The sequence below is a fragment of the Triturus cristatus genome, chromosome 3_1, assembly GCF_964204655.1.
Source record: "Triturus cristatus chromosome 3_1, aTriCri1.1, whole genome shotgun sequence".
Classification (NCBI taxonomy): Eukaryota; Metazoa; Chordata; class Amphibia; order Caudata; family Salamandridae; genus Triturus; species Triturus cristatus.
In genome coordinates, this window is record NC_140583.1 from 457,553,650 (window position 1) to 457,580,921 (window position 27,272).

General features: G+C 46.1%; 1 protein-coding gene across 6 annotated transcripts in view; it reads left to right on the forward strand.

The window, feature by feature from the left end:
• PDE8A (phosphodiesterase 8A) overlaps window positions 1-27,272 on the forward strand; it is a 2,267,087-nt gene that overhangs the window by 2,052,647 nt on the left and 187,168 nt on the right. For all 6 annotated transcript variants that reach the window (XM_085644266.1, XM_085644269.1, XM_085644268.1 and 3 more), the window contains one exon: window positions 1,900-2,032. In XM_085644266.1, coding sequence (XP_085500392.1) covers window positions 1,900-2,032 — 133 coding nt within the window. The remainder of the gene's footprint in view (window positions 1-1,899; window positions 2,033-27,272) is intronic.

The following is a 27,272-nucleotide window of genomic DNA, read 5'->3' on the forward strand; positions in this document are numbered from 1 at the left end:
TAAAGACACATACTTTTATGGGAAGGGAGGAAAGGGGCGTGGCCTCCAAGGGGCGTGGCCTATCAGCACGCTGGTAATGGCGCCGTGGTTGTTTGGAAGTCCGCTGACAGCGCAGGGGCAGCTGTGCGGTGTGCTTTTAGGACCAAGTCCTGTGAAGCCTGGGTGAGTCAGTGCTTATAAAATCAACAATTTATCCACAGGTGACACACAAATATTTAAAAACAGATTAGCAGCAATCTCCCGGCTTTCCGCCTCAGGAGGTTAGTAGGTTCTGGCAGGCGACGCTAGTATTCAGCGTTATATACCTGCTCGGGAAGGGGGCGTGGCCTCCAAGGGAGCGTGGCCTATCAGCACACCGGTAATGGCGCCGTGGTTGATTGGGAGTCCGCTGACAGCGCAGGGGCAGCTGTGCGGTGTGCTTTTAGGACCAAGTCCTGTGAAGCCTTGGTGAGTCAGTGCTTATAAAATCAACAATTTATCCACAGGTGACACACAAATATTTAAAAACAGATTAGCGGCAATCTCCCGGCTTTCCGCCTCAGGAGGTTAGTAGGTTCTGGCAGGCGACGCTAGTATTCAGCGTTATATACCTGCTCGGGAAGGGGGCGTGGCCTCCAAGGGGGCGTGGCCTATCTGCACGCCGGTAATGGCACCGTGGTTGTTTGGGAGTCCGCTAACAGCGCAGGGGCAGCTGTGCGGTGTGCTTTTAGGACCAAGTCCTGTGAAGCCTGGGTGAGTCAGTGCTTATAAAATCAACAATTTATCCACAGGTGACACACAAATATTTAAAAACAGATTAGCAGCAATCTCCCGGCTTTCCGCCTCAGGAGGTTAGTAGGTTCGCCCGTCATGACCTCCACATCAACCCCTACTCGCAAATACATACTCAGGCAAGCTCTGATACTTGGCCCAGGGTTACAGATTTAAAGGTCACAGGTGCGATGGCACGTAGCTAGTATATAACCGCACAAGCAGGAAACCCAAGATTAATCCCACTGATAGATGCAGCAACATTGCAGTGATCAAGGTAGAATGACCCCAATAAAGCACACATAGCCGGATGGGTTACGTGCACTCCTAAAACACTATAAAGTCAGATGCCGCATGAATTAGGAACATTTAGCCCATCACAACATAGCACACACAGTAATCACGCACTCCCAGTGCCGGACATCTGGACACATTGTGTCCAAAAAAGGTTGAGGCCCAACTGTAGTAACCATTTGACCATTAATTTATGACTCTAAGGCAACAACCAATATTCCTCACCATATATGGCTCACCAGAGAACTTTTACAACCTGATAAAGTGTATTTAAGAACAATCCCAATTGAAGGTAAATTGAGAAAGTCCTCAGACCTTGCACCTGTAACTGTTCTCCTGGCAGCTATGTTTAATTAAACAAACTGTTGCTGTTTTGCCAAACGCCTCTTGATTTTGTAAGGTATTTCGAATTCGAGCAACAGGTCCAAACATGGTATATGGGTAGTATCAGTGGACAACATCCTGGTACTGGAACATTGTATGTAATTCTTGTCATATGGGGGTAGCCATACCAAAATGTTGGCAGTGGCACAATGAAGCCAGTTCTTAACTTATGAGTAACTCCCAAGGCAAATTTCTAAAAACTTGAGATGGATTCCTGGCAGGCATTATGTCCCACTAATTTCAAAGATCACCAGCCACAACTGCCCCCTCTGATCCATTCTTTCTTGTTTGCTTGTATTGCTCTTCTTGAGACAATTCTACACTATTGTTACATGCAAATCACTGACTAGAGGACATTCTTGAGTTAAAGCCGTTCACTTTTGTTATCTCATTTAATCGCAAACTATGGATTTATGAAGTTGTTTTATCGTTTAATGTCTAATAATTGAATTTTACACATTTTTCTGATAGGAATGAATACCGGACACTTCGTCAAGCAATTATTGATATGGTTCTTGCAACAGAAATGACAAAACATTTTGAGCATGTCAACAAGTTTGTAAACAGCATAAATAAGCCTCTATCGTCACTGGAAGAAAATACGGTAGGACACACAAATGTCTATATGTTTTCATCTAATTAGTTAACGCTAAGATTTTATCCTGTCATTTCAGTTTTGTTTTATAAACGTTATTTAAAATATACAGTTAATTATGAGCAGCCTTCCTGCGGATAGAAGGGAGTGAGTTTGTGTCCTATAACAAAGCCAAGAAAACAAAATGAGGCGGTGAGCGAAGAATTGGGCAGATGGACATCAGCCAGTTTCTGTATAGGGCCATCTATTTCATTTTAGTATAGTACAGCTCCTTGTTCAAAAGCACTATCCTCTCCCACAAGCGCCACAAGGTACATTTTATATTATTAAAGCGCTATGTGTTTAATTGCTTGCCCTTGCAAGCACATTTTGCAGCACACCTTGATCTTAGTCAGTGATTCTATGATAATTCCCCAGATATCCATTATTTGAACTATACTCTCATTGTAGGAAATTTCGTATATAATCTAGAACCAATTGGGCACACCTGACCAATACCTTTTGACTTGGATGTAGTTTTTATGATCTTATAGAAATAGAGACATCTTGCCACTGATTCCTTACCTTTGAATTCTGCCCAGGTGCCAGACTGCATCCGGAAAGTTTTTCAGCAGTACCTTTGCGCGTCTGTAGAGGGCATCATAGGAACTGGTAGCGCATCGTCCACCAGATTTGACGTCGACGGAGTCCATATTAGCCCCTAGTCAAAACCCCCAACCCCCCCCCCCCCCCCCCCCCCCCCGACTCGCTGATGTCAGTTTTCTTTTTTTCCGCGCTTCAAACGTGTATCTGGAGCAGTTCCTTTGGCCGTATTTTGCCGTTTCTACAATTATTTTGTCATAGTAACAATGTGCCCCTTTCTTTTTTTTCATGTCTTTTGGATTCAAACCTTGCGAGTCCTTTGGGAGGCATATATGTCGACCCTGGCCCTCATACTATATGTATGTGGTCCTGGTGGCAGGACTGGGGGAGATCCCACGTTGTTGTTGATCTTGTTCAAAATCCATGGACCGCTCCCGAGGTCATTCCAGAAGCCGTTCCCGCTGGCATCCATCGCCGTCCACTTCTCCGGGTAAGTCATCAAAACTCAAACGGTCGAAATCACGGCATCTCTTGGCTTCGCTATGAAGGCCCCGCATTTCTAATCTCCTCTCCCATCGTCTGGCTGAGAATTCAGTGCAAGAATCTACCTCTTGCCTCCCTGATTTCCCTGCAGCCGGGATGACTCTAGGCCAGATGCGGGAGTACTAGAATTCTCTCCATGCCATTTTCGGATCTCTACCTCCCTTTTGGTGCGCCTTGGCACTTACTTGTGGTTCTAAGTGTCCTCACGGAATCCTCGCCGGCAGGTTCACCCACGGTGTCCGTTAGGCCCTCTGGATCCATGGATGGATCCATATCCGCTTCGGTGTACAGCCCTTTTGGGTTCCCACCTATGACACCGGAGTCTGGTCAGCGGACATCGACGTAGCTAGTGCTGCTCAATACTGTGCTAAGCACTTTTTGCAAAGCTGCTCTGACGCCACACGGCATCGGGTCCGCGCCGGTAGTACCATCTGACTCAGACACCTTCCCTCCTCCTTCTACATAGTCTGTTGCTGTTTTTTCTGCGGGTGAGCAGGCTTTTGGAGGTGAAGGAATGGAGCTGGGTTTTATGAACTCCCTGGATGTGAATGTCCAGCATCTTCTAGAGGATAGTTGGCTGACACAGCTGGCTGAGTCTTGAGCACTCACCACCTTCTTCCCCCCCTCCAGCCTTTTTACAGAGGTGAGTTCCTCCCTCACTGAGGTGCCGAAGAGGGCAGTTGCAGTCCTATACTTGCAGCTCCCCTCTGTGGAGGTGACCACTGACCCTTTGATAGAAGTGCTTCATTAGGTTCAAATGGGGGTGCTGCCGTCACTACAGTCAGTCACTGCATGACCTTTTATTAGGGGCTTGGGCTAAGCCTGCTACAGGGACCTCTGGACCATTCCATAGCTCAAAGACATCGGCCTGTCCCCGAGGACCTGGCCTTTTCCGGCATCCAACTACACAAAGTTTTGTGGTGCATTCCCCTATGGCCTCCTCTGATCCCAGTGATCTTCCTAACATTCCACCGGAAAGGGAGTCCAGAAGGTTGGAAACTTGCGGGAGAAACATCTTCTCAGCCAGCTCAGCATTCCGATCAATAAATTCCTAATGCGTTCTGGACTGATTTTCCCATATGTTTTGGGATTTGGTGGCGTGCCTGCTGCTTCTGTCCAGGATGGATGAGAGGCAGCTAAATTTGCAATAAGATGCGGTATGGATGCCACGGACTCAGTAGGTCGAGCCATGGCTCATTCGGTGGCACTTCGCCATCATTCCTGGCTACGCAACTCAGGATTTTCCAAAGCTGTCCAAGCCACTTTGGAGGACATGCCCTTCAAAGGCGTCCTGTGTTTACACACTCATACCAATTCTGCATTGCAGCTTTTAGAGCCCCTCAGGGTGGAACAGACTCTTAATTGTTACTCTTTTGTCTTGCTCCTTAGCTCCCCACTTGCCCAGATAGTAAGTGAGATATTCATATTTGATTATTGTCAAAGATGTGGCCATATCCTTGAGAGCAAGCTTCAACCTCCCTCCCAAAGCTTACCCCTTTAGGTCTTTTCCTTTGCAGTGCAAAGGACTCATCCTACCTTCTGGTGGCATCAAGTCAGGTGTTTCTGCCTGTAGACCGCTTTTAGCTCCCACTACCTGGGAGGTATTTTCTTTGTTGCCCTAAATGGGTTTTACACTTCCTGGAACAGAGTTTTACTTTTTCTTTTTGCTGGAGATGGGCTACATGCTCAAAAGATAGTTACCTGTATGGTACTTTTTCCCTGCTCTGTGTAGAGCATCTTCTGTGTGCCTTGCGGGCATAACTAGGTATGATTGTTACCTTTCATATCCCTTATAGGGAGCTTTTAATTTTCTCTCCCTGGGAGACCATGTACATGACTTACCACTTTCGATGAGAACCTTTTTACTGAGACTCTCGTTTTTCTTTGTCAAAATCTATGGAACATTACTTATGCTCCTTTTGTGATGTTATTCTCTTCTCCTGATTGGCTTTTTGATTCCAAACTAAGCAGAGGGACAAGTGGTAAAGTCCTTGACCTGCAGTACATCATCTGTTACTGGTCTAGCTAGTGTTCCCAGCTATGACTTTGCTTCTTAGTGAGCTCCTTTCTATCTACCTCAGCAGGATGGGCTCCTGCCACTGGACGCTCAGGGATCTGTGGTGCATGGGTTCAAATTCCTTCTTATGTTCTCTTTAGAAAGGCATTTTTTTCAGTCTTGTACTCTGCTGGTCTGCCTTGTTTGTGGCGTCCTACCTACATTCATAATATGTATGGGTCATGCTCAAAAGACTGTTCTCTTGTACTGGCGATCTCGTGTCCTTCAACTGCCTCTTCCCTGCAAAGAATGGGTGATACTACTCTCTTGTTTCGGTTAAGGTCCTCTACCTTTGATGACACAGCCCCCTCTTACAAGTGATCATGCATCAACTGTAGCATCAAGGTGCCAAAATATTCATTCTGAAGGGGCCGTCATGTAGCCACCTTCTGTGTTGGTCGTTATCTTCTATCTTGCAGTGCATTCTTTGTTGCTTGCGCATGTTTGTTGCACATTATAGTGCCATTTTTCTTGGAATTTGTTTGCATTTGGGAATCCCTCGGATGCAATCTTCCTGGCTGGGTTCTTTCACTCTGCTCTACACGGTGTCATAATGTATCTTGCTCTTCGGGGTTAGAATTATGCTTCTTCGTTATTAATGGGATTTCTTTTCTTCATTAGAGAATACCCCCGTCTTGCTGTGTCCTTCACTTTCAGCGAGAAGAGGCTAGGTTTTCTGCCTCCATATACATTAGTATAATGATGGCTGTAGGTATGCTTCGCCTTGTGCCTTCTTGTACATTGATTTCCTCTGTTCCTGTGCGCACATTTGTTTCTATAATCAACACATGTTGCTCTTGTATTGGATGTTAAACTTTCATGAGTTTTACTACTAAGGGACTATGTATTGTTTCTTTCTATACCATTTTTCAGCCAGGTCCTACTCTGTCTGATATAACTGTCCATTAAATACCTGTTCTAGGGCTTCTGTGTATTGGCTTCTATTTCACCTTGACCTTCTTATATATCCACTTTACGGACCTGTTTTTTTTATGCTAGCAAGGTTCTTTCCACCTGCTCTCTTTTTTCAGGCTTATGATATAAGTGGCCTGATTGTGGGCTATACAGTAAGTTAGCATTCTTTCAAAGCTCCGGCAGTCCTATCTTTTTGCTGAGGCACGTGATGTCTCTCTCTCTCTCCATCTTCTTATATTAGTACTATGTTGCTGGTTACTCAGCTCAGTCCTAATATATATTTCAGACATCATAGTGGTGATGGCTTCTGTCTATTGCCAATATATATATATATATATATATATCTATATATATTATCTACTGGCGGTCACCAGTAGATAGTTATAGTTAGGACCGTGTTTCCATAGGAAATCTCAAAATTCTATTTTGAATAACTTTGGCGCCGGTTGACGAATCCTCGCAAAATTTTCAAAACTAATGGGGCGCTCCATTCAGCTCCTACCCTGAAAGTCTCGGGGTGATTCGTCAAGCGGGGGCCGAGAAAAAAGGGGGGTCCCAAAACGCGTTTTCCCCATGCATTTTTCCATAGGACGTTTAGACGCAGCTACAGCCCGAACGGCTGAACAGAATTACTTGAAATTTGGCAGAGAGGTAGCCATAAGGTCAATGAAGTGCCTTTTGCAGGTCTGGTGTAAATCTGTTCAGTATTTCCTGAGAAAATAGCATTTAAAAGCATATCAATATCTATACGCGCGCATGGTGCGCGAACCGTGAGCGCACCGTGCGAGCACCCTAACGTGCGCGAGCGTAATTCTGATTGGTGGTTACATGTTAGTCAACGTTCGAATCGGCCGAAATCAGGAAGTGTCGGCCGCCATTTTGTTTGTTTTCAGTGTGAGAGTGAAAAAGGAAGGTGGCGAACGTGAAAAGGGGGCAGGGTAGAGAGTTCCTGACCCCCTAGCCTTTGTCAGGGGGTCCCTGAATGACCCCGAAGGCAGAATTTTTTTTAATTTTTTTTTTAAAATCGCGGGGGTGCGCGCACCGTGCGCGCACGGTGAAAAACCAGAAAAAAAAAAAAATTATTTTAATACGTAGTTTATTGCAAAATAAATATATAAAAAAAATAATAATACATAAATAAATTAGCGTTTAAAAAAACATACTAATTCACTGAAAAAACCATAGGTTTCACACATGTTAGGTGGATATTTCACTCGTAAAAAACCAATGAAATTCCCCCGTTATAGTTAGTTCAGATAACTATAACTCGCGCGACCGCCACTCTATCACAAGGATGATGTCATCAGTGATGTCATGAGTGATGCCACTGACCATGTCATGAGTGATGTTATATGTGACGTCATGAGCAGTGGATTGCAGGCACGCGAGTTATAGTTATCTGAACTAACTATAACGGGGGAATTTCATTGGTTTTTTACGAGTGAAATATCCACCTAACTATAACATGTGTGAAACCTATGGTTTTTTAAGTGAATTTGCAAGGTTTTTTAAATGCTAATTCCTAACTATAACGTGTGTATATATATATATACATATGTGTGGGTATTCACTGAAAAAAACCAAAGGTTACAGGGATGTTATAGTTAGGCTGACATTTCACTCGTACAAAACCAGAGAAATTCAGCAGTTCTAGTTAGCTGAACTAACTATAACTCATGCCCCCGCAATGCACTTCTTATGACCTCACATATTACATCACTCATGACCTGGTCAGTGACATCACTGATGACATCTCAAATGACATCACTGATGACACCATCCAGTGGCTGTGAGTGTTTTAAAAATGTTTGAGTGTTAAATATTTATACCTAGGTGTATTGGTGAATCAGTGGGTGCATGAGTGCCTAAATGGATTATTCAGTGGGTGTGTGACTGACTGTATAAGTGAGTGATTAGGTGACTCAGTAAATGAATTGGTGACTAACTAGGTTGTCTGAATGTCTGTATCAGTCTGTCAGATGTGTCTAAGTGGCTTTATGGGTTGGTTAGCGGGTACATTAGCGGCTGTCTGGCTGATTGATTGGTGGTCTGCAGACCTGTATGGGTGTATGAGTGTCTGTGTGGGTGGGTGAGTGGGCGTGTGACTGCCTGCATGGATGAGTGAGTGGGTGAATCAGTGGCTGTATGGGTTAGTGAGTGCGTAAGTGAGGGGCTGTATAGGTTACTGAGTGTGTGTATGGCTGTGTCAGTGAGTGAATGGATGTGTCAGTGGTATATGGGTGAGCAACTGGATATGTGAAAGGCGGTATAGGTGAGTGTTGGAATATATGAGTGACTGTATGTGTGAGTGAGGGATTGTGATATGGGTGAGTTTGTTCTTGTGTGAGTGACTATAGGTGAGTGAGTTTGCGTTAGTATCAGTGAACAAGTGAGTGGGTGTGTGTATAAGTGAATAAATGGCTGTAGGATTGACTATTGGTAAGTGAGTAGGTGTGTAAGTAGCTCTGAGTGACTGTGTGTGATTCACTGTATGGGTGGAAATATCAGTGGTTGTATTAGTTGGTGAATGAGTGACTGTATTGGTAACTGGGTGGATGTGTGTGTAGACCTATGAATCAGTGAGTGGGTGTGTAAGTACTGGTATGGATGTGTCAAGGGTTTTGAGAATATTAGTGTGGAAGTTGTAGTAGGTGTATGAAAGGTTAATAGGGGGTGTGAGTGCGTACATCGGAGATTCCGTGGATGATGTCACCAGTGATGTCATTTGAGATGTCATGAGGGATGTCACTGACCATATCATGAGTGATGTGATATATGAGGTCATAAGCAGTGCATTGCGGCGGCGCGATTTATAGTTAGCTCGGCTAACTATAACTGCTGAAATTTTCTGGTTATTTACGAGTCAAATGCCAGCCTAAATATAACGTCCCTGTAACCTTTGTGTTTTTTCAGTAAATTTCTAAGGTTTTTTTAATTCTATTTCCTAGTTATAACAGCCCTGTAACCTTTGGTTTTTTTCAGTGAATTTCTATGGTTTTTTAAATGCTAATTTCCATCTATAACATCCCTCTAACCTTTGTTTTTTTCAACGCATTACTAAGGTTTTCCAACTTCTATTTCCCAACTATAACGTCCCTGTAACCGATAATTTTTTTATTGAATTTTTAAGGTTTTGAATTGTATTTTCAATCTAAAATGGCTCTATAATGTGTATTTTATAACCTTGTATTTTCTTCATTGGATTAATGAGCATAGTTTTTTTTTTTCTTTACATTTTTTATGTTCGTGATGATGTCGCGTTACCCGCCATGTCGTCTCAGTGATCATGATCACGTCGCAAAATCTCAAAACAAATGCAAACATTCACCACCACATTAAAAATTATTACTTAAAAGATTCATTTTAGTTATTACAATGCACACATTACTAACTTAAAGAATATATTTGTACACATATATTTGTAGTAACTTTTTTTTAAACTGTGTTTGATCCTTACTTCATGATTTAGCAGTGAGGCCGAGAGTCGAAATGACTTCGGTAACCGCGACGATTACGCCTTTCGTAAGAGGTGTAAAACACATATATGCACACATTTTACAGTATTTTAGACACTAGGGGTTTATTACTGCACTATTTAAAGTCATATTTTTGTAGGGAATTTAGATAAGAACAATCATTTAAACACATTTTCCTTTTTTGCGGTGACGCAGTGTCGCGATGATATTTGTTTTGGTGGTAACCCTGAAAACGTCTCGAAATGACAAAACAAATGCAGATATTCAATAGCCACAACCACAATCAAAACTTATAAGTGCAAAATGGATTATAACCAACATACTAAACACATTACTATCTAAAGGACTGTAGAATAGCATGCACAACTCCATTAATATCTCTATAACACAGTGCATACATTTTTCAGTGTAATCTATAACTGAATGTATCACTGTATCAGTCTCTCATTCACTATATAAGTATTGGAGTGAATCTGTAAGACGATGCATCAGTCTATCAATACTTCTGTAATGAACTGCGTGACTGCCTCAGTGCATCCATTAGTGGGTGCATCAGTGCCGCAGCGGTTTTGTGATTGGTTGCATAAGACTCACTCAGTCTATGAGTAGGTGCAGGAGTGTATTTGTGAGTAAGTATATAACTGTCTGACTGGATCTGTGAGTGGGTACATGAGTGTCTGAGTGGGTCTGTGAGTGAGTGCATAAGTCTCCCAGTGGGTCTATCACTGGCAGCGTGAATGTAGGAAAGTAGATCTACTTTCATGGTTACCGCCACTTTTTGCTGGTGTTATTCTGTTTTCTGACTAGTCTAACTGGGATTTTGCCAATTAGGACCCCAGTCACTATGCTTTCTCCCTAAATTTTGCAGTGGTAAGTACCTTTCCAATGGGCTACTGGTGTACCCAGGTAGGTCCCAAGTATATGGAACTAATGTATCCTGGGCATAGGTACACCAGGGGTCTCCCAAGGGCTGCAGCAAAATAATATGCCAGCCGTGAGAGACCACTCAAACTGTGACTACAGGCCTGCCATTACAGCCTGTGTAAGTTGGTGCTAGCACCACTAACAACAGATGTATGTTTATTTATATTTGAAGTCACTGCACTTAAAAACCGATTAGTCACCACTATGGCAGGCTCTTCAGTCCTGAGGGCAGGGTGCTTGGTTGCAAGTGTTATGGTGCCCCTGCATGAGCAGTACCCCTCTAGAAACCCCAAAGTCGATTATCCAGGCTTTGTAAGTGCGGTCAGCCAATTAATACATATAGTGGGCATCAAGTGAAATACGAGATGTCTAATTATATATTCGCTGCACCGAAACTGACCATGTTTGGTATCAAACATGTTGGAAACCTACCCCAATAATGATTCCAGTGTTGGATGTAGGATTCCATGTACTGAGTGGCTCCCTCAGGGTGCTCCCCCGGTTCCTGGTACCAGCCTTTCAGGATCTGACAGCAAGCTAGTGCTGCTGACGACCACAGGCACAATTCAGCCCTCCTGCTGCTGAGCTGAGCTCGAGCAGGGGAAGGTAGAACAATATGTTTCCTGTCACAGGTATGTGTGACCACCTCCCAAACAGGACTTAATGTATTGGGTTTGGGTGGGGGCACTTGCCAGCACCACAAGACTTCTTTGAAGGGCACATTTGGTGCCCTCCTTGCATACTCCTGTTTGAACCAGTTCAGGTAGCCATTGGCTCCCCCTCTAAGATATAGGAGTATCCTCCCCACTGTCCAGCCCCTTCTCTGGGAGGGATCCTTGAATCGTCCCAACCCTTTCCCTAGGGTACTTAAGGGCTTACATGTGGATGGTTCTTCAGATTCGTCGTAGGACAGGATTCAAATCTAAAACCACTTCACCTGTCTATGCACCTTGGACTTCGTTGGACTTCACCTGGAACAGAGACTCCTGCTGCTCCTGGTCTCCTTCTCCTGCCAGTCTTCTGCGTCATCTGTGCCTGTACTTCATCCAGGTTCTTCTCCAGGCCTGTGTACATCAAAGACAGCCAATAGGGTTTCTTCAGGGTCCACTGGGAAGGGTCTTTCTACTTAAAAAGTGCAACCATGGCTTTCCCATTGACTTGCATTGAGTACGCTACTGTGTTTCCACTCTGCACACAGCCTCTGTGGGGTTCCTGGGTACTTACCTTGGGTGGTTCTTCTGAGTAATCTGGTCCAAGTCTTGACTTTGGTCGCAGTTGGCATTCCACTTCTTTAGTATATGGTTTGGTCTCCTCCTGGAAACCACTGTGTATTTTTGCTTACTTACCTGTTTCCATTTGAGATATTGTGTGTATTGAGTTGATATCTCCGGGTAGGAGATATACCAATGTGTTAGTGATTGTGTCTAATAAATATAACTATTTTTATAATTAAACTGTGTGGTTCTTTTTTGTTTAACCTTCACTTTGTGATTAGTTCTAGTAAAACAAGCTGCTTAACACTCCTTCTGGACTAAGCCTGAAGGCTGCTCTCCACAGCTACCACTTAGAGAGCTTTCTATGGTTGTCTAAGGCCACTAAAATCACCATAAGGGATTAGTGCAAGGAGCTTCACTTCAGTGTGCACCATATCCTAAGCCAGCTTTCTACAGTGAATGTCTGAGTTGTTCTGTCAGTGGGTGCTTGGGTCTCTGAGTGTGACTGTGAGTCGGTACAAGAGTCTCTGAGGATGTAACTGACTGGGTGCATGAATCTCTGAGTGGATGTGTGAGTGACTGTATGGGTGTGTGAGTGTCTGGGTCTGTGAGTGGTTGTATGAGTGTCTATGTGGATCTGTGAGGGGTTGTATGAGTGTCTCAATTAGGCCTGGGCTAAATTTCCGTTCCGCTCGCGGAAATTGCGATAATTTGACATTTTCGCGTTCCGCGGAGAGCGCGAAAATGTCAAAATTTCCGCATTCCGCAGCTTAGCGATAATTTGTTTCTTGCTCGCGCTGTAAAATAATACATTCTCGCGCACGCGCGATCGCCTTACCTGAATCCCCGCGTTCGCCGACAAGTTTTCCCGATCCGGTCGCGTTCTCCACGAGATGTTGGATTGTTGGTAGCCATTTGCGCTGTCTCGCGACAGTTCGCGCCCGCAGTAATGTCATTGGTCGCGCGATCACGTCTTTCTACTCGCGATCATGCACCGCGAGAAGAGTGAAAACAAGATGGCCGCGCCTGCGAGCAACCGCATGGGTAAGTTGGCGAGCCGTGACCACGCAGAAAATACCGCGAACGGGCGGGAAAAAAACTTCTGCATCTTCGCGATATTTCCGCGTGTTTGCGGAGATTTTTAACATTTTCGCGATCATTTTCGAAAGTCACTTTCGCAAATTCCGCCCACCCCTAGTCTCAATGGGTTTCTGAGTGAGATTATATGTTTGAGTGGGTGAGGGAATGGGTGCATGCTTGAGTGTCTGAGTGGGTCTGTGACTAGGAGGGCGAGTGTCTGGGTAGGTCTGTGAGTGGATGTATTAGCCTTGAATGGGTGAGTGAGTGGGTGTGTTTATATCTGACTGAATTTTTGAGTTGGTATGTGAGTTTCTGAGTGACTGAGTCCATAAGTCGCTGAGAGTGTCTGTGACTGAGTGTGGGAGTGACTGTATGGGTGTGAGTGGGTGTATGAGTGGATCTGTAAGTAGGTGTATGAGTGTCTCAATGGGTCTATGAAAACATACGTGTGTGAGTGGGTCTGTAAGTGGGTGTGTGAGTCTCTGAGTGGGTCTGTACATGGGTGCATGACTCAGAGTGAGTCTGTAAGTGGATACATGAGTGCCCAGGTGGGTCTGTGAGTAGGTGTAAGAGTCTCAAAGTCAGTATGAGACTGCATGCATCAGTTTATGACTTAGTCTTTAAGTAGGTGAATGGCTATGTATATGAGTGCATTAGTATCTGAGTGGGTATGTGACTGAATGTATAAGTGTGTGAGTGGGTATGGGAATGGGTGTATAAGTGTCTGAGTTTGTGAGTGCATACATGAGTGTGTGACAGTGACTAGTGAGTGTGTACAGATCTATCTATATATATTTGTTTATAGTTTAACTAATGTTTGCAATAGTTGTGACGGTATACGGGGTCCGAGCTGGCTATTGCGTCGTCATCGCGAATAATGCACGCTATTAAAAATATCCATTTTGGACACATAACTTGTGTCACTAACACAACCAGTTCTCAAACATGGGGTCAGAGTATCTCCACCCTTTAGGTTGTGTCCAGCCAATCGCAGCATTCCCGATGGCGTGCGCATCTGTGATTAATAGCAAAACGACCGCAAAATATCCGCGGCCAGAGGTATATCTATCATTTTTAGCCTAAATTTCTCAAAAATATTGGACGAATTTGCGCCAAATAACAAAAAGCACAATCTGTATAACATCTACCTTGCTGCCAAATTTGGTGTAATTCCGTCCAGCGGTTCGGGCTGTAGGTACGACAACGCATTCCTGTGGGAATTAACATTACAAAGGCACCCTTTTTTCATGCCTCTATTTTCAGTCCCCACTGCACGGATCACCCTCAAACTTTGCATGACACACAGAACCTACTTTGATACTTTGTGGGGTAAATTTCATGAAGATTGGTCAAACGGCGCCAAAGTTATAGGCAAGTCAAAAAATGCTTAGGTCCTAACTATAACTACCTACTGGTGATCGCCACTAGGTATTATATATACGTTACGGTGTATAGCACATGGCAATAAAGGTGATATTCAAGCATCAGTTTGAGTCTGCATCAGACTACCCCCTAGTGGATATTTTTGTGTGTGTGTTTATATATTTTACCTACTGGTGGTCGCCAGTAGGTAGTTGTAGTTAGGACCATGTTTCCATAGAAAAAGCGTTTTGGGCTTGCCTATATCTTTGGCGTTGTGTGACGAATCTTCACGTAATGTTGCAAAAAAAGTGTCATAGTAAGTCTTGTTGTACATGGAAACTTATTCAGACATGCCTTTGATTTGCACAGATGCCCTGCCTTCCTGGCCCTGCCTCCAGACTAACTACAGTGGGTATGCAGCCCTTTGTGTGGAGACAAGACACAGCCTATTCAGGTGTAAGTGAGACTGAGCCCAGCTCCTCCCTCCCATCCTGCCAGTGATGGCCCATTCATTCACACCTAAGCTCCTACTGTGTGTGGCTGTCTTGAAGGCCAACTGATAGCTGCGCCCAGCCATGTGATCAGTGACAGGCCTCAGGTACCCAATGGCTAAGGTAATAAAGTGGCATTTTCAGAATTGTAATTTAAAATCCGACTTCATCATAAGTTAGGATTTAAAATTAGGATTCCAGGGACACCAAACATGATCCAGAGTTCTGTTCCCATTTGGAAATTACACTTCTAAAATGTAGTACGGCAACACCAATGTTATCCTATGCGAGAGATAGTCCTTGCAGTAGTAAAACAACGGGTTTTTCATTCCCAGGAGATGCAGGACTTAGTAGTTCATGTCCAACTTATCAAATACTTTGCACCCTGACCTTGGGGCTGTCCAGGGCCTACCTTAAGTATGAGGTATATGTATTAAAAAGGAATGTTTGGGCCTGGCAAAAGGTTCATTTTGCCAGGTTGACATTGAAGGTTAATACTGCACACAGAGGCTGTGCAATGAGAGGCCTGAAGCATTTTAAAGGGCTATCCAAGTGGATGGCACAATCAGTGCTGCAGGCCCACTAGTAGCATTTAATTTACAGGCCCTGGGCACATGTAGTGCACTTTACTAGGGTCGTATAAGTAAATTAAATATGCCAATTGGGTATAAGGCAATATTACCATGGTTTGAGCAGAGAGCACAAGCACTTTAGCACTGGCCAGCAAATACGAAGTCAGCAAAAACAGGAGACTTGAAGGCAAAATGTTAGTAGGAAACCACGCCAAGGATGCCATGTCTAACACATGTTCTCCTGCACCCCTAAAAATGGGAAGAACTACCAACCCCTTGCGAGCTCTCTTCACTAAGGTGGAAGAACCTGGAGAGACCATCAGTATTGTCGTGGTCTGTTCCAGGACGGTGTTTCACCATAAAGGCTATTCCCTCTACGGAGATGGACTTCTCAGCAGTTTAGGATTCACACCCTCATCTGTACGAACCATCTAAGGGGTCTGTTATCTTTCTGAACCCACAAGTGAGCACCAAACAGGTATGATCTCAGCTTCTTCAGTGCCCAGACCACTGCAAAGGGTTCCCTTTCTTTTCAGACCCTTCAGGATTTCGCGATTTGCAAAAAAATCGCGAAATCGGCAGTTTTGTAAAAATGCAGCGATTTTTAAAAACTGCCCGCGAAATTTGGACGGTTAGTCAGCTCTTGGAAGGAGGCCCCTTTTAGGTGTCTGTGCTGACAGGACAGCTGTCTGCAATGTCAATACGTTTGGCATATTTGTTAGGCCTTTGCAGGGATCAGCAGATAAACGTTACAACAATGCCTGTCTAATGATTCAGGAGCTGGGAGGAGGTCTCTTTTTAGCAGCTCTCGCCCGACCTGTTGGAATGTCGGCCCCACGTGTGTATTCCTGCACATCGGCCTCGTGGGGAACAGGGGGCGGCTTCACTCCTAGAAGTAACCCCCACTCCCCTCAGACCCATGGCGAATCTCTGTAAATGCCGGAAAAGCGAGATTTCGGACAGCCTGAGCATCCTGTGGGGGAGCAGGCAAAGGAGGTGTGGGGGCGAGGGGGGCTGATGTGACCAGCGGCAACTGCAGGCATTTAAATGATGAACAAACTGCGAGGGACGGAAAGATGTGCAGCGTGGAGAGGGGGGAGCTGCGAATGAGACGTGAGGATGAGTATTGGAATAGGAAGAGATGGAGAGGGAGAAAGAGTGAGGGGGTGCGAACGGGGGAGGGGAAGAGAGATTGGAGGAAGGGGAAAGGTGAAGAGACAAGAAGGGGAGAGAAGTGTGAGATGTGAAGGAAGAGTGAAGGAGCTAGAAAGGGGAAAGTTGGAAAGAAATGGAAGGTGTGAATTGGAGAGGGTGGGAAGGAAGATAGCGATGGCAAAGGAGAGATGGGATAGAAGAATTAGGTGTGCGAAAGGAGGCCGAGGCTAAAGAGGGGAGGGACGGGAGAGGCCTTAAGGGGGGCAGAGCGAGAGATGGGAAAAGAAGGGAGAAAGAGTACAAGATGTAGAGAGTGGTGGGACAGGAGAATTGAGATGCGAGGAGCAGGGGCGTAACACAGGCCCCCGCATCCCCCGCAGTGTGGGGGGGCCCCAAGCTCCAGGGGCCCCCTCAGCACTGCACTTCGACTGGGGAGCTCCTGATAGAGTCCGGAGGGGGTCCCTTCACGTACCTTGCAGGGGGCCCCCTCAATTATCGTTACACCACTGGCGAGGAGAATGAGTAAAAGGTTCCCCCGAGCGGAAATAGAGGGGAGCGTGAGAGCTGAAGTGGGGGAGGGAGGCAAAGAGGAGGTAAGAGAAGAGGAGGAGAGGTGGGGAGATGGAATATAAACGAGAGACAAAGATAGAAGAGATGAAAAGACAAAGGAGAAGTGCGGGAAGTGAATGCGCGAGAGAGGCAGGAAGGACAATCTGAAAGCAGGAGGGAAAGGCATGGAAGGAAGAGTCGGCGATGACAAGGCACTAGCGACAGCCCGGGCATGGGAGGCGCTGGTGGTGGAACTTCAGGGGCTGATGTCTGAAGCAGAGGGAGAGGGGAGTATGTCTGATCAACAGAAGGAAGCGGTGAGCGGGGGTAGGGGGGGCGCAGTGGGGTGCACAGGTCGCATGGGGTGTGGTTAGATGTGTGGGGAAGCATTAGTTGCCTGGAGGAGGTTTGAGCACTCATACCTGATTAGTAGAGCTGGGTGGGGCACATCAGGACAAGGGCTGGCAGAGGGGGGCACACTGACAGGGGATGGGGGAAGGAGGGGGCGGGGGGGAGCCCCGCGCGGGATGGGTGACTTTTCTGTTGTACAATTGGTGTCACAGTTCAATATATACTCTCCGCTGGGGGATGGAGGGCGTTGAGCAATTGTGTCGTGTGATTGCTTTGAAAATAATAAAAAATGTTTAAAAAAAAAAAAAATGGAAGGAAGAGTCGTGCACTGAAAAGAACCGAGGCAGAAAATTGGAATGAAAAAGAGAGAAAAAAACAACGAAGAAGAGAACAGCGCGAGTAAGGAGGTAAGAGAATTTGAAAGAGAATGATAAGAATCACTGAAGTGGGAATTATAGGGATGAGAAGTGATGGAAGCAAGAACAAAACTGAAAAACGAGAAAAGAGAAAGGGGAGGAAGGAAATAAAGAGAAGAGAAAGCGAAGGGGCAATGAAAACAGAGTAAAGGAAGAGGAGCGACAAGTATTGAGAAAAATAACAGAAAAGCAAGAAAACGAAGAGGAATGAGTCAACGATTGAAATGGAAATAACTGAATTATTTTAGGTCTGTCTTGACAGTACAGCTGTTTGCGATGTCAGTATGTGTGCCTTATTAGATAGGCCTTTGCAGGCATAAGGGTGTCAGTACTCATGCTCACAAAATTCCAAGGAAAGGGAATACGGGCGGTGGCCATGGAACCTTGTTGCTGCATGACGAAAGGTTTCCTGTCTGCGCAGAATGCACTGTTCAACGTAACCGACAAGAAAACTACAATTATCAGGCTACATGAACTATCAATTTCTTTGGCGATGGCAACCAGTGCTGGAAAGTAGGGGGGAACCCACCTGATCTCACTTCCGGCAGCTAATTTCCCAGAGAAAATTGCTGAATTTGTCCTGGTGTCTGATAATTCAGCAGCGCCTGCAAGCTGTTTGTATTCGGCTGGGTGCAGCAATGTGCAGGCAGTAGGAGGGCTTTCTTATTTCAACATTCAGCTGGGAGAAAAAAGTTATCTTACCTCTATTAAAATCCCCTCAAAATTGCAGGGTACACAATGGTCTCTACAACAGGTATCTTAACCCTGTAAGATATTTTAAAATGCAGCCTCTATGTAACCAATTGAGTAACCTAGAACAGATTTACTGTCACATTTATCATCCGTTACCAATATCTTTGCAGCAAATTTAAAAAAAGAAATATTATGTTGCTACCAATGTTGCAGGGCATCAGTGGCACCCACAATTGGCAAACAAGGGTACCTGAGGAAGAGGTGTCCTGCCTCTCGGATCCGAAGGCAGAGGTGCCCCAATAGGAGTGCATACATGGCACTAGAACATCCCAGGGATAAATACAGCTCCCTCCCACGAGGTTAGGACTGGTGTTGTGCTTCCATAGAGCTGCAGACACTTTAAACATGCCTATTTCAAAGTGGAATACTCTGCTAAAACTGCTTCCATTGATTTCAGGCTGAAAATGAATGATTATGAGTAAAATATAGTGCCGCAAAAATGCCGCTAAATTTCCATATTAGTGCCGCTAAATTTCCCTATTTGTGCCGCTAAATTTGCTAATCCATGCCGCAATATCCTGGGGGGTCTGTCTATTGCACTCCACCCCTGTTCCCTGGGAAGTAACCTCCTACTGATGACTGCTACAGGTTGGTCCAGTCCCTCTTCGTTTAGCTGTGAGAGTACGGCTCCTATGCCATGCTCTGAGGCGTCTGTTTGCACAATGAATTATCTGATAGAGACATTTAGCCACTGTAGGAAAGTGTGTCTTTTGGGCATGTTTAGCCCACACCTTTTGCCTGGAAAATGATGTGATTTTGACTGGAAGTGCACAGGGTCCCTGTCAACCAGGTCCACTGTGCCAGAGCTCTTTCCCTAAACCAGAGTTCCTAAAAATGTTTGCTCTGAGCCCTCCCAAGCAAAATGTTTTGCAGTCAGCCCCACCCCCCTCCAAAAATCTATGGTAACAATAGGAAGAGCAGGAAGGACAGAGGTGAGCTTAAGGACGCCGCTAAAGAGATCATTTCAGGGGAATTTTCCTGTAGCTCATAATCTACTCTATATATGAAGTAAAAGTACAAATATATCAATCCAAAACAGAAGTGGATCAAAAACACTAGACCCCATAATTGGGGTGTTGTAGGCCTGGATCTCAATGCAACTTCACCTGCTCCGCTAAAAAACCCTAAAAAAAAAAAAAGAGCCCCAAAACCTCCCCAACTTCCTCAAGGCATCTATCTGAGGAAGCCGTCTCTATCATTTGTAATACAAATAATGACCGCCTGCCCCTATATGGCGTCACTTCCTCTGGGCTATCTCTTTGATGCTATCCAAAGAGCTCACAACATCCCTCTTTCTCCTGGACCGTTACTCTGAGGCCCAAAGGTCAGGATGATCAGAGCGCTCCGTCTGAACGTGACCCTTCTGGCCTCCTCCCTGTCACCCCCTCTAATCACCTTGAAGGACATCTGCATGCAAACAGAGGTCGAAGCAGAAGGGATCTACGAGGTGCCACATGCCCCATGGAAAGCAGTTTCCAGTGGTTTTCATACTTTTCCTTTAAAAAATAAAACACCCCAAACAAGTATTGTGGCCCTTAAAGTGCCTCTGCGTAAAAGTGAAGAGAGGGTGGGGGTTGGAGGCAGTTTTCCTGTGCTGTGAAGCTCCGGGAGGGACACATGGCTAAGGATGAAACAGTTATTCTCACCAGGGTGCCTTCTACCTGAAAGAATGTAAATCTGTGCAATTGGTTAATCACCAAATGTAAAAGCAGCTTGGAAGCCAGTTTAGGCTTTAATTGATGGAGGCACCTGAGGCTTCATGGGGACAATGAGCTATTCTTTTTGATACCTAACGGCACAGTGTTATAAGCTGAGCGCTAGAAAGTGTATTTTTAATAGACAAAGGTTTGCACTAGGCATAGTTTACCCATTACTAAAATATATATGTTGAAAGCACGTGTTTTATCGTAAAACACCAAATCATTTTGCAGCAGTCTACCTTAAACATTGTGCAATATAATTTTTAAATAATGACTTGCATATTCATAGTGCTTTCTGCTCCAGGCTCAAACCTTGTAGCTCTACACATACGCATGCCACTATTCCTCAAACCTGCAGTGGTCACATTACCCAAAATTCAGAATGTTAAAGAATATATTTCTATCTGATTAGCTTAGCTTGCATTTATTTAATGTTTAAGGTTTCTGCATTATTTTATATGTAATGAACTGAAAGTGAAAAACATAATACTTGAAGAATATTTTCTTGTATTTAGCCACGTTTTTGACCCTGCCATTACGTGGATAAAAAGAACAAAGTATTCTGTAAGTTTTCACTTTTATGTTACTTGCATATAAAATAATACACAACCTTAAATCAAAAATAAATGCACTGAAGCTAATCCAATGGAAATACATTCCTTTTCCATTATGAGGTCCCCATGTATGTTTTTTTAACCAATTAAAGGACTGCATGTAAATTAAGACAGCCTGGAAATGTTTCAAGTTGCGCTTCCAGGTCATCTTCATTGACAAGTTCATGTTGAGCCGTTTGCGTCTCCCTAGGAATGCAGCCATGGCCCCCCAGTGGGGCGCTCCCAGCAGTTTGAAGACCTCTGCCCTAATGTGTACCTTTTACTTCTCAATTGGCACCACTTTAGTATCCTAGTAAATGGTACCCCTGGTACCTAGGGCATTGGCACTGAAGAGGGTTTCCAAGGGTAGCAGCGCAAATTCTGCAACCCTAGGGTCCCCTCAACAAGGCCATGCATGCTGCCATTGCAGACTGTGTGCCTTGGAGCAGACAAAACCGAAGAGTCGACATTGCACACGTCCCTGAAGCACTGCATGGGATATAGGTAAGTCACTTCTCTGGCAGTCCGAACTCTTGACTTGCAGCTTCTGGGCCCACCGGCGCCTCAACTGCCCAGGCAAAAGTATCGCAGCTCTGAAAGATCAACTCTGCCTCCTCTTCAGGTTTGAAAGGAACCAGGATCTCCCGGAGCCAAGCAGCACCCCCCTGGGTACCGGATACCCTGAAACCCAAGACTGACCACAAGAGTCCAAGCCGGTACCCAACTGCCTGAGTACCAAGCACCCGGCAAGGGACTTCCGCAGCCCTGAGACCCACTCGCTGAGTAGGCCAGAAATCCTGTACCAGCCCCTCTGATATGCTTGCCCATTACCACGAGGAGCACTTTGCGCACCAGAGCTTGGATCACCTATTTGCTCTGCACACAGCCCCACCGGCCGGGAATCTCCAAAATCTTTGTGCTCCCATGGTCCCCTGGCCCTTGTGACCTCTACACTCTTTCACAAGTCCCCCTGTGCAGCCTATTTTTAGGTGGCCACCTTCTTCGAAGCGTGCCAGCTACTTACTCTCCTAGGCACTCTGATCCCGGCTGAATCCAGGACTCTCCTGGGAAATTGCTGGTAAAAATTGGACCCTGGCTCCCTAACATTCAAATTCTGGAAGGTGAACCCCTAAGTCCTATTGCGCTGTGATTCATTGCATTCTGTTTTTCTCCATAGGATAACATTGTGCTTAATTGCAACTGTATATTACCGGTAATCACCTTACTTACTGCTTAAACGTATTACATGCTTAGCTGTGTCTGAAGTTCTTTGTTAAAAATATATATAAAAAGACTTGCTATATTTTTATAAATCAGTCTCCTTCATTCTTGAGTGTTTGTTCCATTTATTGCCTCTGTGAGTACAACACAAGATTAGCACTAACTACCCTTTGATAAGTCTAACTGCTCGCCCACACTACCACAAAATAGAGGGTTAGTATTATCTACTTTTGCCTCTGTAAACCAATAAGGTTCTCTCAGGCCCCCCTGCATAGCGTACCCCCTTGTGGTGCACTATATACAAAGGTGGGTTTCCTACAGCCTCAGATTACTTACCTTTGAATTTCCCAGGCATCAGACTCGAACTGGAAGATTTTTCTTCGAGCAATACTCCTGTGCGCCGGTAGGTGGCGCAGGTTGGATCCATGTGAGGTTTTCTGCGCTGTTGCGATGTCCACGTCACTTATATAGGCACAACCACGGCATGCTGATGTCAGTTCTTTTCTTTCCACGCTAGCGAGCTCAGATCTGTGAAGTGAGCTACCCTCTGTCACTTTTTGACAGGCTGTTTTCAATGTTTTGGCGACATCTTTTTTGGTATGTTGGTTTTTCCTCCTGTCCAAGAAAACATCTGGGTTCAAACCGTGCGGCACCTGTCATGCACCATGTCAGTGACAGACCCACACTTGGTTTATCTCTGGTGCCTTGAACACGACCAAATGTCAAAGTCGTGCTCTGACTACCGGGCAATGGCTCGGAAAGCTTTGAAATGAAATGAAAACAGATTTCTAAAGCGCATGGCTGCCCTTGAGCGTCCCAGCGCTAAATAATACACTAAGCCACTATCCCAGAACATCAGAAGGAACCTACAAAGGGAAAAGAAGGGTCTTAAGTATTTTGCGGAATTTTATCAGGTTGGATTCATTACGCAGAACCGCTGGTAAGGAATTCCAAAGAAGACCCGCGTTAATAGAAAAGCGACGTCCACCCGTTTTCACCTTTTTTGCTCTGGGTATCACTACAAGGTTCCCAGCTTCAGAGCGAAGGGCACGGAAGGGTTTATTGGGGCGGATCAAATCTCTAAGAATGGGGGGGCCGGATCCTTGTAGAGTCTTAAACACCATGCAGAGGGATTTGAATTTGATGCGTGATCTAATTGGTAGCCAGTGCAAGGCCTCCAAGGCAGGCCGAGCTGAAGAGCTTTTGGCTGTACCAGTAAGCATCCGCGCAGCTGCATTCTGTGCTCTTTGAAGAACATTCAAAGTCGATTCAGGTGCCGCCAGGAAGAGGGCATTGCTATAATCCAGCCTCGAAAGCACCAATCCCTGGATCAGAAGTCTCCTGGAATTATCAGGAAGGAGCGGCAGGATTTTTCGGACTGAGCGAAGCAGCCCGTAACACGTCCCGGCCACTCGCTTGGCTTGAGTAATAAGAGACAGCTCAGGTTCCAGCCATACCCCAAGACTTTTTATAGCGCCCTTGGGGGCCGGTAGGGCTCCCAAACTGTCCGGTCACATACATTTGGGCAGTGACGAGCACAAATTGCCAAGAAGCATTAGCTCCGTTTTCGACCCATTCAGTTTAAGCCGGGATTCCGCCATCCATGCCACGATGTTGGTGAGGCAAGCAGCGAACTTCTCCCCCTGACTTTCCGAAAGAGACAGGGAAACAATCAATTGAGTGTCGTCTGCATAGGTTGCCATAGTCACTCCAAAGGGTGCCACCACCTCCTCCAGCGGGGCCATATAGACGTTAAAAAGCGTAGGGCTCAACGAAGAGCCCTGCGGGACTCCACACTGGAGGGGAATAGGCGAAGATCTAAAATCGCCGTCGCAAACCTGATAAGAGCGACCACTCAGATATGACTGAAGCCACTGGAGGGCCCGTCCCCCTACTCCAATATTTCCCAGACGGTGGATCAGAATATTATAGTCCACCGTATCGAAAGCTGCGCTTAGATCCAGGAGTACCAGCGCCGCGGAACCTCCTGAATCTAAGATGCATCTGCCTTCTTCCACCATCGCTAGCAAGGCCGCGTCAGTTCCCTGGCCTGGGCGAAAGCCAGTCTGCGTCCGGCCTAATAGATTGTTGGCTTCCAGGAAGCCGGAGAGCTGGCGATTAACAAACTTCTCCGCGATCTTATTCAGGCCCGGCAGGAGTGAGATGGGGCGGTAATTTGCCAGATCAGTGGGGTCAAGGCCAGGCTTTTTCAAAAGGGCCTTGACAATGGCCTGCTTCCAGCTTGGTGGAACAATGCCATGGGTGAAGGAGGCATTCAGAAGATCAATTGCAGGACCAACAATCGGATCCACACATTGTTTGAGGATCCGGATAGGCATAGGATCCAGCGGGGAGCCACTCTTCAGAGCCGAAAGCTCCTCACGGAAGGCCTCCCTTGAGATGGGGGAGATTGTATCAAAACCCTTCATGCCTAAAACCCCCTTGGGGGCTGCTGTGCTCATATTACCTAAACTAGGGGGAAGGCTAGCTAGGATATTTTGTATTTTGGTGTCAAAAAACTGAGCCAGCTCATTGCATCTATTGGGATTCTCCACCTGAGAGGGTGGGGGGATGGGAGCCGTAATAAGCTCTTTGAAAATTTTATAGGCTTCCCTTGAAGAATTGCCTGCCTTATTTATTCGCTCCTCAAAGTGGGCGGCCTTGGTGGAGATCCGTGCGGCTTTATATGATCTCATAGCTTCTCGATAGTTGTGTTTACTATTGGCGGCCCAGTCCTTCCGCCATTCCCGTTCAAGCCTTTTGCAGTTCTTTCTCATCATCCCCAGCTCCGGGGTGTACCAAGATGACTTGTGGCTGTTAGTTTTGTTTGTACACTTTTTGACGGGCAGAACCGCATCTAACGCGTGGCATAGCCAGTCATGGAGAGCGATATCGGCCTCCAGAGGCCCATGGCCAGGTGGGGGAGTGGACTCGGCGAGGGAACGTAAGAGGCTGTCAGTAGGGAGTTGGGACCAAATTCTCTTGTAGATCGGGGGGGTCTTCTGAGGCCGGGAACAAGAAGAGTCCAGGCTGACATTGAGCTCCCCTACCACAAGAAAATGGTCCGACCAGGGCAAGGGAAGAGGAGGGCCTGTTTGGAGGTGCGCAATATTTGAGAACACACAATCCAACAGGTGGCCCTTCACGTGCGTAGGTTCCAAATTGTGTAAATTCATATTGGCTGTTCTGAGTTCCGATCTAAGGTCATTTATACTCTTATCTTCCTGTAGGTCGAAATGGAGGTTAAGGTCCCCCAGAAGCATGAAGTAGGGAGAGGATGCCGCTAGGACAGGGACATGTTCCAAAATGGAGCTGGCAAATTTTTTAATCGTCCCAGGGGGGCGATAGACCAATAATCCAGCTAAGGAAAAATTCGGAGAATGCTGTATGTGAAAGTGACCGCTTTCCGCGTCCAAAATAGGACCTCGGACTACTCTGCAAGAAAACTTGTCCCTATAGATGATGGCTAAACCGCCTCCTTTTCCTTGCGGTCTATGGAGGCAGTGAATCAAGAAGCCGGGAGGAAGAGAGTTGACTAAATCAAAATTTGAAAAGTCTGACGTCCAGGTTTCCGTGAGATATAAAATATCTAAACGTGTGTCTAGAATCAACTCGGAAATTTGAGTAGAATGCTTTGGTAAAGATCTACAGTTAAGTAGTCCTAATTTAAGAGGGTCCTTCACAAAGATTTTGTTACCACACTCCTGGATTCTACGGGGGGGACAGTACTCACAGGGTATGGAAAGAACATCAAGTCTAAGTCCATGTGAGCAATAGCGTGAGTCGGACGGCTTTAGCATGAATAAGTCTGCTATGGAGTATTTAATCAGGTTACCTGTAGAGACCGGCAAGGTCCCTGGCCCTAGGTCCGTTCTGGCCTGGACGGGCCCAGACGGGCTTGCCTCTGGCGCGCCATCGGCGTGCCCGCTGCGCCCGCCCGCTGCGCGGACGGGGATTCGTCGCCATTTATGAAGCGCGAGGGGCAGGAAACGCCCTCGCACTAGAGCGCCAACCGAGCAACCGCCTCACCCAAGATGGCGGATGCGTCCGGTCGCGCTAGTTGGCAGTCAAACAAAAGCCCCAGAGCCCTCAAAGCGGCTTAAAGATGCCCCTTCGTCCCTCCAAACGTAAGTAACAGCAACACAATAAAAGAAATGCAATTTTTAAAAGCAACCATCAAGTATCTAAAAAACGATCCCAATAATTTTAAAAGTAATTTTCAGCTTTCTTAAAGTGTTAACAATTCAGGCAAGACTCCCAGTGAGTGCAGGGGAGCAGCCAGTGTATAGCTGGCTTTAAGGGAGCGGTCCCTAAAGCTGCTTGCGGCCCATGCTCGGCACCACGTTGTTCTCCTCGGAGATCTCGATCATGGTCCTGGTCACGAGGAAGGTCTGGGCATAGCTCCGGGAGTCCTAAGGCTTCGTCCTCCCACTCAAAGTTGTAGAGTCAGTGAAGTAAGAAGCACAAAAAACATAAGAAGTCGAAGTGTACTTCGACTTCTTCCCGTCCATCGGCCGATATGATGGAGGAATTTTTGTATTCTAGGCCTTACTCCTCTGAACTTGCTCCTCTGAACCTGCTCCTGGGTCGTCTCCCCGCTTCCTCACCATGCCGGAGCAGCACCTGCGCAGCTCAAAGAATTTTATGATGCCATGTGCCTCATATTTGGGTAGTGTGATCGTACCTGCGCGCCTTCAGGCCTCTGAGGCAATGAGAGGGCTCCATCTGGTTCTGCACTTGCAACACCTTCCCTGGCACCAATGCTCCCTACTCCCCCACGGATCCGGACCGATGTTGGTCATGCAATTACGACCTTCCCCAGCGCTGACCCCGACACCAAGACTCCTGACGCCTTCAGCACCCCTCCTACCCCCACTCTCCGGCTGCACCAGCTCCATTATCATCTCTGAATACCCAGATCGGCTCCTATCAAAGCCGATACCAGAGCTGACCGAACCCTTAGGTTCTAGGTTGGTTCCTCAGCCTTACTCTGAAGGGCCAGGAATGGAAGAAGACTGGGGAGGAGTAGCTGGACCCTTTACAAGACCAGCCTTATCAAGACATGGACTAGTACAAGAAATTAAGTGAGGCCAGCGGACTGGATACCTCTCCAGATTCTGGCCTGCTTCTCCCCCTGCCGTGGCTACGGAGGAGGGAACATCATATGCTATGGTGGTGCAAAGGGCAGCTGAGGTCCTAGACCTTCAGCTCCTTTCCATGGTAGTCATGTCCTGCAGCTAGGTGTCTCTTCCTTGGAACCCTTGCTACCCTTTAACTTAGCCTTAATTGACGTCCT